The sequence below is a fragment of the Sphaerodactylus townsendi genome, linkage group LG08 (assembly GCF_021028975.2).
Source record: "Sphaerodactylus townsendi isolate TG3544 linkage group LG08, MPM_Stown_v2.3, whole genome shotgun sequence".
NCBI classification, from domain to species: domain Eukaryota; kingdom Metazoa; phylum Chordata; class Lepidosauria; order Squamata; family Sphaerodactylidae; genus Sphaerodactylus; species Sphaerodactylus townsendi.
Window position 1 is genome coordinate 36,917,407 of NC_059432.1, and position 17,611 is coordinate 36,935,017.

The 17,611-nt window shown below is 41.1% G+C and overlaps 1 protein-coding gene across 1 annotated transcript in view; it reads left to right on the plus strand.

Moving 5' to 3' along the window:
• CC2D2B (coiled-coil and C2 domain containing 2B) overlaps positions 1–17,611 on the plus strand; it is a 69,385-nt gene that overhangs the window by 35,674 nt on the left and 16,100 nt on the right. The window contains exons 18-23 of the mRNA XM_048506671.1: positions 842–989; positions 1,132–1,270; positions 5,300–5,503; positions 8,673–8,765; positions 9,954–10,048; positions 10,334–10,504. Coding sequence (XP_048362628.1) covers positions 842–989; positions 1,132–1,270; positions 5,300–5,503; positions 8,673–8,765; positions 9,954–10,048; positions 10,334–10,504 — 850 coding nt within the window. The remainder of the gene's footprint in view (positions 1–841; positions 990–1,131; positions 1,271–5,299; positions 5,504–8,672; positions 8,766–9,953; positions 10,049–10,333; positions 10,505–17,611) is intronic.

Here is a 17,611-nt window from a genome sequence, read left to right on the forward strand (position 1 = left end):
CACGGATGCCAATGCAGAAGCACTTGCTAAGGCAGCAGGGTGCAGCACAGCTCCAGAGCACCCAAATCGAGAAGTTGAACTGTAGGCCTGCGTTCCATCTGGGGGCTTTCCTGTAGGCGGAGCCAACTTTTTTCCCAGAGGAGTTTTTAACTCGGGAATGCTCCCTTTTTGCAGTGCAGACTTATGCCCCCAAAGTATGACATAAGTAATTCCTGACAATGAGCTTTCCTTTTCTGAAAGGAGTTTCTGCTTCTCCCTTGGGGCCCATGCTGCTGATGGCCTCTTTGAAGGCAGTGGCACAGTGCTGTCCTCGGCCACCATTCTATCACCCTACCATCTTTTAGGCTGCCAGTAAACCAGTGTTTTGATTTCATTGCCAGTTTTGAGATTGCTCTAATATCAGGATTTTACCACTTTTGCTATGTAAAAAAAATCCTCTATTTTTGATTTGGGACAGACTTGTTCTGAGACACGCTGGTCTGCCACATCATGTATATCAAAGCCTAAGTTTCTAGTCGTAAAGATTTTTAATTGACATTTGTGGATTTTACTGGTCAGTGCGCTTTGCTTTGAACAATTGTTGTTTCAGCACAAGAAATCTTAGTATCAGACCATAAATCACACACATGACAATTACCCTCAAACCACTTCAGTCAAGCAAAAAGCAACTGTAAGGATATTTTTGGATGGCTTTGTTTAATTCTCATGAAAGCTTTTCCTTGAAAGTGAAGACTTACCCATTGTATGTAAATGTTAGCAGTGAACATGCTAAGTAGCATTTTAAATGTAATGATATAGAAGTGTTTTAAAATGTCTAATTTCAGTATTGTTTATGTTACAGATGTATCTTTTTTCCTCAACGAAAATGAAATGGAAGAATTATGTCTTCTGATAACTGGAAAAGTAATGTATTCTTTATCTTGGGCAACTGATGACAGAGGCCTTCCTTTAGCTCCTACATTTCAACCTGCACATTTTGCCTGCAACAGGTAGTAAATTTTATGCATTATGTGTTCGCTGAATAGAATTTCATTTGGGGGGGGGGTTGTTGGAAATACGGGATCGTTTGTCAAAGAGATCCCAATTTTATTGGCAGCAGGTCCTTTATTCTGAAGTATTTTGTTTTTCCAGTATACAAAGAAATATAGAGGCAAGAAAAGGAACTGCAATGTTATGGCATTCTGACATGCAAAAGCTTATTGACTGGGCAAAACAAATCAACATTGATCCTAATGACCCTGAGTGTTCAGACCTGATTGAGCTAATTATGGTAATGAAAATAAAGTTTTAATAACAGCTATTGCAGGGAATGTACACTGGAAATTAAGGAACCTTTGCTTGAAATGCAGAGTGGACAGACACAAATATATTAATGGCCCAATCCAGGAGGAGCGGGGGGCTGAATCCAATTACAGAGGTGGTGTGGGGCTGTGCCGATGCCTTTGCCCCTTACCTCAGTGCAAGAAGCACCTGCACTGGTACAGGGGGCAAAGTCAGTGGCAGCCAGCTGTCCCTCAGCTCCAAAGGGGAAACCTCTAGAAGTCTGGTCTGCCATGGAGCTGCGCTGGTGTCCCAATCAGATGCTGGCACAGGGGTGGGTGGAGTATTTCTGGTGGTAGAGCCAACATTAGTTGGCCTCCATCCTGGGTTTGTGGCCTGGATCCTGGACTTATGCCACGCTTTCAAATGGCATAACTCCATTAAGCCCTCTGGAGGACAAAGTGGCAGGGGGTGGGGTGGCTTTTTCCTTCCCCCCGTGCTGCTGGAAAACCCTTGTGTATAGTATTACTAAAAAACAACAGGGGGTGTTGCAGGGGGTAGGGTGGCTTTTTACTTTTAAACCAGCTATTCTTAATTTTCACCTCCATCTTTATGAAAATTAGCCCCATCACTATTTACTGACTTACACAGAACCAGATTTAGGCATCATATCAACATATATGTTAACAATTTTTACTTAGATCTTTTCTTTTCTCCTTTCTGATGGTTGCAAGCTCCTGTAATTAATCAGCCATTTGTTATATTTTCCTGAACATTACAAATATCTCCAAATCCCTTAATTTTAACTCATTTTGCAGATCCTTGAATTTATATTTTTTGTAGTATTTAAGGTTAAACCAGTAAGAAAACGAGGTGAGTATTATCTTCAGACTGATTGCATATGTTTGTTGTTCTTATTGAAGAATTTTCTTCAGCCTGGACATCTGTGATTTTCTGGTAAATTTCATTAAAAGTAAAGACGAGACTTTCTGGTAGTAGCAACCTGAAAGGGATTCCTTTATTTTTCAAGGAGCTTGTAAGAAATTTGTATTCCTTTCACTTCATTAAACTCTCTTGGCAGCTCCCTCATTATAATAAAATTCTGGGTTCAATATTGCATCTTTTGACTGTAGTGCTTAGATAGAATTTCTTCTTTGAAAGATCTTCTTGTCAGATATATCTCACAATCCTCTGGCAAACTTTTTTTCTTAGCAGCCACTGACCTTACTCGGTATATTTTATCCACCATAGCTTTGGTTTCTGCAGTAGGTAAAGACATAAGTCTTTCCAGTTCTGGGATGAAATTTTTTTTAAGGTCTTCCTTAAATTTCTCTGGTATGGCCCTGATTCTTAATTCTTTTTGCTTTAACTCCAGCCAGAGTAATTTTTCAGCTTGCTGGTGGATTTCTTTCTGGTGTACTTCATCTTTAGTCTCTAAGGCCTTCATGTCATCTGTCACTTTTTTAAGGTCAGAGGTTAATCATTTTATATATTTCCTTCTTTCTTTAATTTCCGTAATCATTGTGTCAATATGATCCATTTTTTGCTTCACCTCTGTCAAATCTCTGGATGGAACTTAACATCAGGTCCACTTACTGCATTGGATCCACTTGGATGTCAGATGCTGCTCTATTGCTTGCTTTACAAGTCATTTTGTCTTATTTATACAGGTCTGTTGTTTTAAAATTGTTGATATAGTTCTGTAATTTATTATTTCACCACATATCTGTAGTTTATTATTCAACCACTAGATGTCCTTCTTGCTCTTCTTATTGCAGTCAACTTTTATTCCTTCCTTCCTCTGCTGCCTCCTTCCCCCTCTCTGTCCTTCAACAAATACCACAGTTTCCATTCACCAATAAAATATTCTTTCCAAGAAGATGTTTATATCAGTTGCTGCATTTTCATATATATACAGCTTTCCAGAATGCAGTTCTACAGAACAGTCCTTTATTTAAGTTTCAGAGTTTTTCAGTTTCAAAATGGCGATTGCTTTATGATATTACTCAGTTCATTTGATCAGTTGGAAACTGAAACTTACTTCTCTTGTAGCAGAATCAAAGTCCTTGCTGGCTGAGACACAAAGTTTCTGATGAAATGTCCATTTAGTTTTCATTTCTTCTCTTCACAGTCACTGGAAGTTCCGTATCGCCAGAGCTTTGGCAGTAAATCTACCTCACGTCTCCTGTAGGGTTGATGATGTTAACCAGCATGCTTCGGTGGATGAAGGGGCCGTGGATACTGGCATTATCCAAGCTCCTCATCCTTCAAACTCAGCTAAACAAGGCTAAATGCTAACCACTGCAAGCTCTGTTGATCAACAGAGCTGCATTTTCGCCTTAGAATAACAATCTGGTGGGAAAAAGTGAGACTGTCTCTCCTCTCAGGAGAGGTACTGTCATGGTGATGACATGAAGTCCTGCTCCACCCCCTGTCTTAATTTTAAAAGTTTTAAACAAACCAATACTCTCCTGACCGACCTCGCTTTGACCTGAAAATTCCTGAAGCCTTACTCCCAAGGAGTAAGCCATGTCATAGCCTGGAGCAGGTGGCCTGAGCGGCTCCACTCCACTCCCAGCCTTTCTTTGCACCAGCCAGATGCTGTTTGTTTGTTTGCCTAGCCAAGATGGGAGGGAGGCAAGAAAGAACTACACACTCTGCTGGGGATGGCTGGGAGCCTCCTTGTCCCTCTGCCTCCTGGGGGCTGCTGCTCTGGCTGGTGGCCAAGGCAAATCACCGCTTCCCAGGCAGGAAGCTCACACACAAAAAGTGAGTGCAGAGCCTCCAAGGTGGGTGGACAGAGGTCCTGGCTGGCACAGCACCCCTCTCCTTGCTTGCTGGAAGGAGCAGTGGCACTCAGCCCTTGCAGAGCGGGAATTGGGCAGGTAGTGGCTGAGGCATTACGCGGTAGTAAGGAAGCCACCAGATCTTGGGAGCCCTGAAGTTCAAGCCTAGGAAGCCAGAGCTGGTATGCATGCACCCTGGCCAAGTTTGGGGGTGAGCAAAGAGGTGGTGAAACTGGGGAGGAGGAAATGGGCATGCAGCCAAGGGGAATAAGGTCAGGAGGCATCAATAAAGGATAAGGAGTACCGACAGGGTTTTTTGGGGGGAGAACAGGGAACTGACCCATTGGCGCCCCCCACATGATTCCTTAAAGTGGCACCTGGGTTGTCTGCCCCCTCTGCCCCCCTAGATCTGCTACTGTCCACCACTTCCCCACTCACCTTCTATGGTGGGATGGAGGTGCTGGTCAGCACTGGCATTGAGTTCCAGGGTTGGCAAACAGCTGCCACTTGTTTCCTTAGCTTCAATCTGTGTGTCTGCATGTAACTTTGGCCCCTTCCGCACATGCAGAATAATGCACATTCAATCCACTTTCACGATTGTTTGAAAGTGGATTTTGCTATTCCGCACAGTAAAATCAAGTTTCAACGTGCACTGAAAGTGGATTGAAAGTGCGTTATTCTGCATGTGTGGAAGGGGCCTTTGACATCAACTTGTAACTCTTCTTCTTGGAGTTATAGGAAGTAGCCTGTGATCATTTCCATTAGAATTAGCTGCCTTGATGCCTAGGCCTCCCCTACCTTAGGGAAGAGAAATAGGACATGGTTACTGTGGGTTGGCATGTCAGTGGCAGTGGGCATACCTGAGTTATTGGTAGCTTCTCAGCTGTGTCTATCCCTGAGTCTTGCATGCTTATGTTTCCTTCCTGATCAGTAGTATAGTATTGAGTCCAAAATAATTGGAGGCATGAGCCCTTTTTACACTGAACATTTTCTGGAAGGGTTGATCTAATGCAACTAACTCATAGATTTTGTGGAACCAAAAAAGCTGATAGAGCTCCATGCATTTTTTCAGTGTGCAAAGACCTTGTCTGTCCAACTTTTCCTCATAGGATTCTTCTTTCTCATCTTCAGTATGCCACATGGGGATCTAATGCTACTGCTTAAAATTGTAATGTGTTTATTTTTTTTAAAAAAATATTTGCTGTAGGTGACTAATCTCTCATATCAATGTAGATTTTTTTATTCTTCAATAGTATGCAAAATCCCAAGAGCAAAGCGACTCAATCTGCTTTCGCCTTGAACAGCTGCAAGAAGAATTTGACTTTGTTACTGCAGAAGAGATTAGAAAATGTAAACGTTTCCAGCTGTTGCAGTTGAGAAACTCAGGACAGTTAGATTTCTTTCCTTTTCAGCAAATTCCTTTGTGTGAGAAAGAGATACCAGACATAGTCTTCCAGGTATTCCACTTGGTAATGTATGTTGGCTTTTAATTTGGCATCATGCTTGAATTCCATTCTCTTTCTTTTCATTCTGCTGCTAGGCTGAGCGTGCACATACAATGCAGATCGCTTTGCAACAGAATAGTAGCTGCGTATGTTTTCAAAAAAACCTTTACCGTTCCAATCCTAAACAGAGTTACACCCTTCTAAGCACATTTGAATAAAATTATAATGCTGAGAAGGTTTGAGCTTTTGAGGTCCAGCCTAGTTTCGTGGTTAAGAGCAGCAGACTTTAATCTGGAGAACTGGGTTCGATTCCCTATTCCTCCACATTAAGCCTGTCAGGTAACCTTGAACTATTTACAATTCTCTCAGAAGTCTCTCAGCCAGTGGTGGGATTCAAACAATTAACAACTGGTTCTGGTGGTGGGATTCAAATAATTTAACAACTGGTTGTTTACAAGCACCATTTTAACAACTGGTTCTGCCGAAGTGGCGCGAACCTTCTGAATCCCACCACTGTTCTCAGCCCCACTTATCTCACAAGATGCCTGGGGAAAGAAAGGAATTTTGACTGTAAACTCCTTTAAAACTTCTTAAGGTAGAGAAAAGCGGGGTTTAAAAACAAACTCTTCTCCTTCATGTGCATGGGTGTTTTAAATGGGCTGAGAGTTTAGGAGGATGACAAATGATGTTGTGTCATTTTGGAACAGTAGGCATGATTAAACCCTAAGGTTTTAAGTTACGGGAGTCATTTGCAAAACAAAACAAACTGTAAACATGTACCAACCAGTACCTTCTCTTATGAATAACTACTTTAGTGTTCTTAATTTAAATACATATGCTGCCAGTATGCCCATCAAGACTATGTACACACACACACACACACACACACACACACACACACACACACACACACATTTCCTTTGTAATTTAGTTAATGATAGAATAAGAAAAACAATGTAACACAGAGAGGATTCTAACTACATCCTAGATACAACAAGGATACAGCATTATCACTAAATGCCTTTCAAACCATGAGTGAACATTGATACAAAAACTGCATTTTGGGGAAGGCAATGTGATTTCTAATGCAAGTAGTATGCAAACTCTGAAGTTCTTCAGAACTCTTCATTGGCTGAATGTTTTTTAAAAATAGAGAGGAGAAGCAAAAGTGATTCCTGTTGATGAGTGAAGCAGCCTTTGAAACTTTCAAGGCATAGGGTAGAATTTGTTTCAGGAGCCTTTGGCCTTCTGGGAGGAAGAAAATAAAACTGAAATCTCCATTGTGGATAGAATAGAATAGAATAGAATAGAATCTTTATTGGCCAAGTGTGATTGGACACACAAGGAATTTGTCTCCGGTGCATATGCTCTCAGTGTACATAAAAGAAAAATACATTTGTCAAGAATCATAAGGTACAGCACTTAATGATTGTCATATAGGTCTAGTAAGCAATCAGGAAACAATCAGTAGTAATGAAAACATAAAATGTAAAATCATAAAATAAAAAATCATAGAAATAAAATCATTAAATAAAATAAAACAAAATTTCAGCACAGGCTATAGTCATACAGTCATAGAGTGGGAGGGAGATGGGTAATAGGAATGATGAAAAAAAAGAGTAGTGCAGTAATTATATAATAAGAGTATATAATAAAATAGGGTTTAACATTGCTCGAGGGAATTATTTGTTTAACAGAGTGATGGCATTCGGGAAAAAACTGTTCTTATGTCTAGTTGTCTTGGTGTGCAGTGCTCTGTAGCGACGTTTAGAGGGTAAGAGTTGAAACAGTTTATGTCCAGGATGCGAGGGGTCAGTAAATATTTTCACAGCCCTTTTTTTGACCCGTGCAGTATACAGGTCCTCAATGGAAGGCAGGTTAGCAGCAATTGTTTTTTCTGGATAGAAAATCCAGTGGCTGGTCAGGCGCCTCTTTAACTCTAGATTGATCTCACAGGTCCCTTAAAAGACTGAGAGCATGCAAAAAACACAGTAGACTTTATATTAGCAACCCTGGGTATTTGATGATATAGTCAATTGAAGCCAGCTAGGGAAACATTACCTAGTGGCTGCAATCATTTTCCTCCAGTTGAACAATCTTTTCCTCCAGTTGAATAATCTGTGTCTTCCCAGGAGCTCCATTGCACTTCTAGCTTTTTTCCAAATGTGTTTTGCCTCCATTTCTTCCATATATACAACCACATTCATATTGAACAAGTATAAGGCATTTGAGTTGTACATATCAGGCAAAGCTGCAACACATGTCTGGGGGGGGGGGTTGGAAATGCATTATGTAAGAAGTGCTGAATTATGTTTTTGACTTCATAGAGATATGTAGAAATGAGGGAATTCTATGCCTATCCTGCTTAATTTTTGCATGTGGACTTCCAGTTTCACATACTGTCCTCATGTCTGTATGAAATATAAGAGTTGCATCTGTAGCCAATGGCAGTTCCCTTTCATGTGTGCCAGACCTTTAAATAAGCATTGGGAGGAAAAAGAAAATACACGAAGGCTGGATTTATTCAGGAAAGTTGGTACAAATTCAGCCATGTAAGAAAATAAAATAACTTCTATACTGTCATGTCAAAACCTCATAAAAGCTGCAGGTGACCTCCACATCTAATTAACAGTGCAATCTAGAAGGGGGAGGCGGTGACAGAGCCGTGGAGCTGGCATGACTCAGTGTTGTAAACGCCATTCCACATGATGCCAGTGACATCTATGCTGGCCCTGAGGAGTCACACAGCTCCGTAGTGTCCAGCTGCGCTGTTGCACCTCCATGGAGGAGCATGCCCTGGCACCAGTGGGGGGGGGGCATTCCCAGGGGCAGAGGCAACTTTAATTGGCTTCCTGAGCCCTTTCAGCCTGAGAGCACTCCCTTTTTCTGGCATGCGCTTACAACTCCAAAAAGGCAAATATGGCTCATTGAACTGCCCAGGGGGCTTGCAGCATTCTTGGAGGTTTTGCCTGGTATTCCCTCTTTTTTCAACTTTCCCACATCACCCCAAATATCTTTGGAGGCAGCGGGGCTGCACAGTCTATGGCCTCATGAAACTACCCCCTGCCCGTCCTGGACTGGTCTGTAAGAGTAGAACAGAACTAATACTGGATACTGTCTTGTTGGCTGAACGATCTAGTAAAGATTTTGTGTTTAATTTTGAAAACAATGTTTATTTCAGGAACATGGAGGGCAATTAAAGGAAGATGTATTGATGACCGATGTAGATGTTATTTCTGTGCAAAGGAATAGTTCTGCCTGCTTAATTAGGAAGGTGTGGCACTTTTTTATTTGAACGCTTTGTGACAGGGTTAGAAAAATTAATGCCTGTAAAATTAGCTGCTGTCCTGGAAAACCAGCTTGTGTTATTTTGATACAAAGCACTGTTATGCTAAGTTTAGGTCGCTGCTTCTGGTGTCATGTCAGCACTATAAGCCTGCCCAGCTCACGTAGTACCATAAGTAGTCATTACCAGCAAGAGTCACCAGATGTGGCACTCTTTTGCCTTAGGCCTCTGAATAGTACAGTGTACAAATCCAAACAATAATTAAGACCAATGTGGCACAAAAAACAAAAAAAGAAAGAAAAAACAGGCAGATGAGCAGACATATCATTTACTCTTTTGCAAAAATTAGTATTGCTTTGTGTTTTTTAGCAAACTGAAAACAATGGACACATTAACAGAATAGGGAGGATATGGCTGATGGAGGCAGCCAGATCCTTGAAGCTTTCTTACCTGTTGTATTGTCCTGGTAGGGCATATCCTACATTATTAAAGATTGGTTGGGAATGTATGACATTTCTGTTGCTGTTGTTATGCTTCCATTTGAAAGTGATGTGCAGAAGTTTCAATTTGTCTTATTCTATAATATTCTGCCCTGCCCTGGATAGGTCAGGCTAGCCTGATCTTGTCAGATCTCAGAAGCTAAGCAGGGTCAGCCCTGGTTAGTACATGACTGGGAGACCACCAAGGAAGGCCAGGGGTGAGCCACAGAGATAGGAAATGGCAATCTAATTCTATCCATATCTTGCCTTGAAAACCCCACAGGGTCTCCATAAAGTGGGCTGGTAGTTGAGGGCATGTTCCATTACCTCAGCATTCTAGATTTAAATGTATTGTGTATCTTCCCATTTCTGATGGAGCTACAGCAGCAAGAAGTATGGCAAGCTGTGTTTTCTTGAGGTTCTTGACAAAAGTACATAGTCTCCGTCTTCCCTTTCTTGAAGCTGAGCTCAGCAATATAAGTTGTTTTGATCAATGGCTTTACTAAAATCTACCCTCTCATCCTTCTCAGTTCATTGACCGTGCAATCCTGAACAGAATTGCATATTTCAAAGTCCACTGTTTTCTGTTTTGCACTGGTAATCTTCAAGATTATAGAGAAATTTTGTCTGTGTAGCTAAAACCATGATGATTTAGCTTCACAGTCTGATTTTAGTAAATGTGTGCATTTTTTTACAGATGAGAAAACGAATTACAAAACAAATCATAAATATCAGACATAAATATAATTTATCAGATATAGTGAATGATTTTGAAGAAATTATATCCATGAGGTACACAAATATTTTATCTTTGCATTTTGGTTTTACTAATGTTGGGCTGGTGGGTTTGGTCAGACAATTTTTAGAAAGTGACTGCTTGATAATATGCATTATCAAGTTTTCAGTTCTTTCCATTCATATAAAAATCAAGGTAGAAAAATGTGAAAGGGTGTTCATGCTGCTTAAAAGATTCCATAACTATTTTTAAAAAGCTGCAAGACACGTAATTTTAAGTTTCACGTTTTTCTTTTGTGAATATGTTTCCCATCTACTGTAAATAATTTCGACTTTTAAAAGCCAATTGAGGAATGTAATTTTCAAGCTTGGTGAACGCAGAAGACATTTGAAGCCACAAAGGAAAGAGAGACGGAAGATTCCAGCACAGGCTGTCTCTGATGGAGATGTTAAACTTCTTGTCAGAATATTAAGAGCATATAATATTCCTGCAAGAAAGGCAGCAGCAACTAAGTAAGTGATAGTTGAGAAGTTATTGGTGGTAAATGTCTCAGGAAATGCTTTCTATATTTGCTGCATGTATATTATGCAGGAATTTGTATTTTGTTTTTAAGGTGTTTTTCACACAGGGACAGGTTTCGTTTCTCCATTGCTGGTGCAGCTGCTGACACCGTGCCTCTGTCTAGTTTCCATGTGGCAGGTTCCCCACTGCACCCGCACTACTGCAACTTTTTCAGGGTTTTTAAAATTAATGGTGAACCATTTTTGGTCTTCTCCTTTTAAAAAAATCTGTGGGTCTAAGTAAAGTTAAATTAGCAATCAAAGCCTGTAAAAAGCAGGAGTCCCCAACATAGTGCATGTGGGCTCCGTGGCACTTGCCAGCACCTGCCATGTGGTTTTTGAAAGTGGATTGGGCTAGGTAAGGGTTTTGCATAGCAAGGCTTCTGACTGACTATTGTAGATATGATTGGCTGTACATTTTTTCAAATGTTTGTTTGGCAGCAGCTTCCACCAGAACGCAGGGACCAGTACTGTCTTACTGGAGTTAAACTGTGGCAATCATTTTGTAGCTGGCTCTGCCTCCTGGGGCAGCCATTTTACCGCAACAATTTTGTTCCTGCGCCTATCATACCATGTCAGAATGTGCCCCCAAGCTCTAAAAGATTGGGGACCCCTGTTATAAAGAATACCAACTTTCAAGAGACGTTGACGTTTAGTAAAGCGTTCTCCCCTACTATTCAGCTTAGCTGCAGTGATCCTTCACCAATATGCCCAATATTAATAAATAATAACAGTTTATCAATAATAATATTTATCAATAATAATAAGATATCATCATGCATTTACGTGCTACCATCTGCACTCTTGATAGGATGACATAATAACATTCTGTGTAGATTCTGATCGTGCTCTGCTAACCCGTATGAAATATTGGTTTACATGTTTTTCCATTGAAGATTTTATGTATAGGCATGATTGGATTTATTGGAGCCTGTGTTGGTTGATACAAAACAGCTCTCTGAGTAGAGAATTCGCAAAATCTTACCAAATAACTGTTGTATGTGTGGCTAAGTTTCTGTTTTCTGTAATGAAAATGCAGGCCGAGTTAACATCAAGTTATAATCTACTCAGATTTGAACCTGTAAACTAGTACTTATTTTAAGACGAATGATATATGTTAACATTTTTATATAGGGAATTAATTTTATAAACTTTCTGCTTTTGAATGGCCTGTGGGCTGTAAAAAAAATTTGAGCAGCATTGAGTATCATTACAATGTTATAAAAAATCCGTGTATCAGGTTCTATGGATTCTCAGCTTTCATTTTGAAAAAACCCCCTCTAATTCCCTTAACTGCAGAGATACATCTGCAACAAAAGGGGACATTTAAAAAAACCCTAAAATCTAGGAATTAAAAGAATCTGACACACAGATTGCTCTAATGTTATAGACCGTTTCCCCACTCACAGTTTGTTGCATGCTACTCTCGCCGAGTCACGTGGGGTCCAGCGGCACTCCCCACTACAGGGGCAGTGACAACGCAGCCGGCCCGATTCTGCCGCTCTTGCGCCCCCTCAGCGAATGTCATTTCTGGCGCTGTTCGGAACAGTGCCTTTTGGATGACCCCGCACGGAGCACGGGGCAGTGGGGAAGCCCAGGTGGTTACCCTGGGTTTCCATTTTCCCACCGCTTGGTGACGGGGACCATCCCGTCCAATCAGGGCATGGCGGGGCGTGCGCGATGCACGCGCAGCTGGTTTAATTTTTAAAATTTTTAACACAAGGGATCCACGTCTGCACGCCGTTTTTAGTGCACATAAGCATAGATGTGTCCACAAATAGTCGTGGATTCGTCAGGACGTTGATTCATCCAGTTGAAAATTTTAAAAATTCCCATTACAGCACAATGCAGCAGCCAATCAGGACACCCCCTGAGCGGATCGTGGGGAGTCCTGCCTGGCTGCTGCGCAGCTGCCGCGCTCATTGGACGAAGGGGCAGAAGCTGTGGTGGGGAACATGACCCCGCTCTAAAAAGCTCCTGGAGCAAATGAAACTGGTGAGTATTGATGTCATTTTAAAAGTGGGGAAACAACCATAGTGTTATAACAATATTTAGTTGCCAGTGTACATGTGAGCCCAACATCCAACAAACTCTGAGCGTTCATAAGAAAGCTTTATGACAACATCACTTTGCTGCTACAGCCACCATAGGCATCACAAGGAGGGGAAGAGGAGGCTGAAGCCCCAACTCAACTTCTGTGCATCTTGTTGACATATGCTCTGACACCAGATGCTCTCCCTCCCCACCCCAGGAGCAAGGAACTCATCATCGCATCACATCATAAGTCCTCCTTTCTGCTGTCCCATTACCAATTAAGTAGGGGGAGGTGAATTAGATGAGTTAAGCAGACCTATAAGTATTACAGGGTTTGGATTGATGGCTGCTACTTGGATTCCCTCATATTCTATGAACATCACTGAGTCCAAATTTAAAATTGTGCTTGGAAAAAATTGAACTATATTCCAATTTGGGGAGTAAAATTGTCTGGTTCGACAAGCACAGTATGATCAGGCAACGGAGTTTATCCATAATTAGTCAAAAGGAAATCTGTTTAATTGAAAATCTTGGAAAAGTGAAGTACCATTGACAGTAACATTAATTGGGTAAGCATATGATCTTCTAAAACATGGAGTTCTTGCTTTACTGCCCTGCAATCAAGAACACATTGTTGGCATTTTGTTCTATTTTTGTCTGTAGTTCAGCTGTGCTACGAAAGACTATTTTAGTGTAGACGTACACAGAAAGGTTTTGCGAGAGTGAAAATTATGTTCAGCATAACAGTTGCCAAATCTGATCAAGTTCTTTTTCAAATTCAGTCCTCTAACGTATTCTGAAACAAAGAAAAGATGCATTTTGAGGTCATGTGCCCCTAAGCATGCATAGACTTTTTCAAGCTTATTGTGATGCAAATTATTTGCATTACTGAGAAGCACACTGTAGCTTGCAAAGAGGCATTTTCTTTTAGAGAATCTAAGTAATGCTTAAGTATGGTCACTGACATTCAGACAAATCAATATAGTACTTTTGCAAGTGTAGATCACATAGAATTCAGTAGAGCAGCACAATTTTGCTGAATTGCTCCCTTAACAATTGCATTATTCATGTTGTTGCCCAACATTATTCATGTAGCGCACACAACAAAAAGCCCTATTGACTTTCATGCTCATATGAATTTGAGAATCTGCATCATTGAAGGAAATCAGAAGGTCCTTCTTTTCAGAACAATTCACAAGAGTATTTTCCACCAGCTGTTCTGAAGTTCAGCTGCAAATGTGAACTGGAATGTGATATTTCTTATTCACCATAGGTGTTAACATGAAGGGAAGACAGCATAGTATAGCCTGGTCTCAGAAGCTAAGCAAGTTTAGGACTTGGAAGGGAGATCATCAAAAGAAAGACTCTGCAGAGGAAGGCAATGGAAAACCACCTCTGCTTCTCACTTGCCTTGAAAGTCCCTTGCTGGAACCACCATAAATCAACTGTGACTTGACAGGCAGTTGTAGGTGTTAACTATCTTGGCAAACCCTGGGACACTCTACCCATTACAGCATAGCAGAGCCTAGTAGGCCATTCTCCTTTTTTGTGATTAGATGTGAATAGTATGTACTTATATTTTCATCTTGAACCTTCCCACATTTCATGGCTCCATGACCCATGGGTTCATGGCTGTTTGTTTTTTATACCCTCAATCAAATGGCTACAGAGCAAGGATCCCCCTTGTTGCATTGGAAGAAGTAGACTCTAGTCAATAAAGGCTTCGGCAAAATACATTTTTGCTAGTGTTTAAGGTGCCATAAGACTCCTGCTCATATTTAACTACAGACTGTTCTGATGAACAGGGAGCTTCTCCTCTGACCTCAAGTGAATAAAAGAGGTGAACTGAAAGAAGACTTGCTTCCATGGTGTTTGGGGGCTCTTTGTTTTTTCAGAGCAGCTGACGGATACTTCCATTGAATGAATGTTTAACTGTTGGATGGTAACAAACAGTAGTTCACACTGTGCCGTACATTACAGCAGCAGCCAGTAGCCCCTTTGGCATATCTACTGCTGCATCATTCCTGGTAATGCTAGAATGAAGTGGATCATGTGATTGGGTTGATGAATGCCAGGGTTTTCCTGCCCATAATATCTGCTTTCTAAATGTCTAGTAATTAGCGCTGAAAGCCAATACGCAGGCTGGTATCTGCTTCTTCTATGTTCAATTATGTATTTGCCAAAGTTTTGTATTGCAGATTGGAAACCGAAGCCCAGTCATTTGTGTAGTTAGCTGGGCTGAAGGTAGTGGAGATGAAAATGCTAAGAAGATGGAAACACTCCATCTAATCCGAGGATGCCTAAAGGGGGATACATTCAGACAGTGGAGTTGTGCATACACAGTGATCTTTCTTCCTGGCTTTTGTGAGCTTCAGGCCTTTCCATAGCCTGCACATAAATCTTTTAAGTTCCCAGACATGAACACAAGTGCACATAAATCTTTTGCAAAGCCGTATACTTGCAGGTCTGAGAGGACTTGATTGCAATTTGAGAAATCTGAAAGAATAATTACATTGCAACAGTGCATACTCTCTGAAGTTCAGCAGATGAAAAAGGGGGACACTTCTGTGCATGAAGAGGCAAGACCCAGGACAGAGCAGGAAGCCTAGCTGGTGTGACTAAGGACAAACAATGGCTTATTGGACACTTATCACATAGCCCGCAATTTAGAAGCAATTTGCTTTCATTTTCTGCGCAGCACTTTTCATCTGTAGTGTACTGCCACTTCTGCCTGCTGTTTTTCTTTATTCTGCTACAGGGTGGGATTTGTGGAGAATATTGCCTTTTCCTGCCCTAGTTTGGGCACTCCCCCATGATGGGCAGCATGGGGGAATTCCATTTTTAAAAAGACAGTTAGGCATGGAAAGGTCAATTTCAGAATCTAGTGAGCAGGATACCTGTGGTTTCCTGTGCATGCATGCGCCCTCTTTAATCACCTCTCCAAAGATGTCTTCTTAGTGCTTCAGTCCATCTTGTTTAAATGCCATCTTGCCTCCATTTTGGAGCTTTGACCTTTGTTATTTCTCCTAAGGTTGGTTTCTTATTTCCTGAATATTAAAATATTAAAAATCATTTTTTTGTTTTGCATCTGTACTATTGATAGTTTGATAGACTGTAAGATGATAGACAGGCAGACAGATGGATGGATTCATATATCACCCTGTGATTGAAACCCAGGTAGTGGCAGCAAGAAAACATTCTATGGCAAATGTTGCTGGCATGCAATCACAATATATGGTCTGTGAATAAACCTCTATCTAGTGGGGCCATCTACTCTGCTTGGTGTGTGCTCCTGTTTGTCTGTGCGGGATAGCATATGGTTATAATCATAATTCAGATTTACCATACACAGGAACCCCCGGTTGGAGGGAAGTGGATCTCAGAAAGCTGGCCTGAGCTTAGGCCCCCACATCTCTCAGGAAGTAGGGAAAAAATGAAATGAGAGACATATATGTGTCTACACCAAACCCAAATGGGGAAGAGGTGGACAGTTCCCCCTCCCCCCTGAGCCGTGTACATTTCACATTCACTCAGTGATCTATCGATAGCTGCTCATAGCAGTAGCAAAAATAAAATCAAAATGAGAGATTCCCGGTCAGATCCCTTCAAACTGATAATGGCAGCAAAATGGAAGTTGCAGGGGAAAGATGCTGGGGAGGGGACCGGGCAGCAAAATGGGAGGAGAGGGGGAGGACAAAAGGAATAAATGGCTCCTTTGTGAGGGAGGAAAGGCAGGCAGGGAGGGAGGGGACAGAAACCCAAAGAAAGCTTGGTGCAATGTGTCCTACTTCACTTTCTTTGCAAAGGGAAAAAATGGTTGGGTTTGCCCTGTATTTGAAAAATGTGGGGATTCTCCTTCAAGAAGCATGGTGGCTTCAAACAGTTGCATTACTGAAAATCTAACCCAGAGAATATATCAAATCAGTGGCGTAATTGAAAATCTAACCTGAAGGGAAATTTTGTTTGAGGCAAGGAGATATTTTGTGCACAACAGACTGACCAATGTGAAGGCTCAGTCCAGACTCAGATTGTCAAAAGCAGAAATCAGGAACTGCAACTGCATGTAAGCAGATGATTCCGGAGAGCAAAACTAGGCAATGCAGACCGCAAGACAAATACTGAATACAAATGTATGCACTGTGGGATCATCCACAAATGGTTCAGAAGATCCACGATTTGGATCTCTCACTTTTTAAAACATTTGTCACCATACAGGTGGATTTATATTGAAACATGGTCCTGGCAAGATCCCTTTCCCTTTCTCCCAAGCAAATTTTCTTCTCCAGCTACTATTTGGCATCCAACACATTATAAAAGTTCCTCTTGGTTTTCTCCTTCTTCCAGTTGGGTTCTTCAGATACACAAAATAAAAATGCCATTTTCCATTTAAAAAATTGTCAAGACAGTGAAAGAGAGGTATCCCCCAGTACTTTTTGACTGATGTAGCTTATCAACAAAGGAAAGGAGTGAGCAAAAGGGTAAATCAAACACTTCCCTCACCCAGACCTCTTTGATTTTCAGTCCCCACCTCAAAAGTCATCCACACTGTCATTAATCAAGAGTATCTCCTCTCCTCAATTGTGATGCAGACCTGAGGACATCAAAAGAACAAGTATTTAGGAAAATCTCTTTCAACCATTATGGAAAATGAAGGTCCAATATTTTTGTAGAACGGGACTGAGGAGTGAGACCTTAACTTTTCATCTAGCATCCTCATTCTAGCCAGAGTATTGATTTCAGTTAGCATACAGTTTTGGCCACAAGGTAACACAAAAAGTCCCACTGAAATTAGATATGAATGTATTCTGCCAATTGCATTCTGCTGTTACTCTACACTTCCATGATGCTGAAGGGTATTTTATCCAGCATTAAAAGAGGATTGTGGAATTTAGGATTCTCATCTGGAAAGAAAAGAGAATTTCAGAATGTTGGTAACAGATTGGATTGGTACTTGATCAAATTGTGCTCTAGCTAAATTGAGACAGTCAGTAAGTTTGCATAATGAAGCTCTTTGGAGTGGAACCT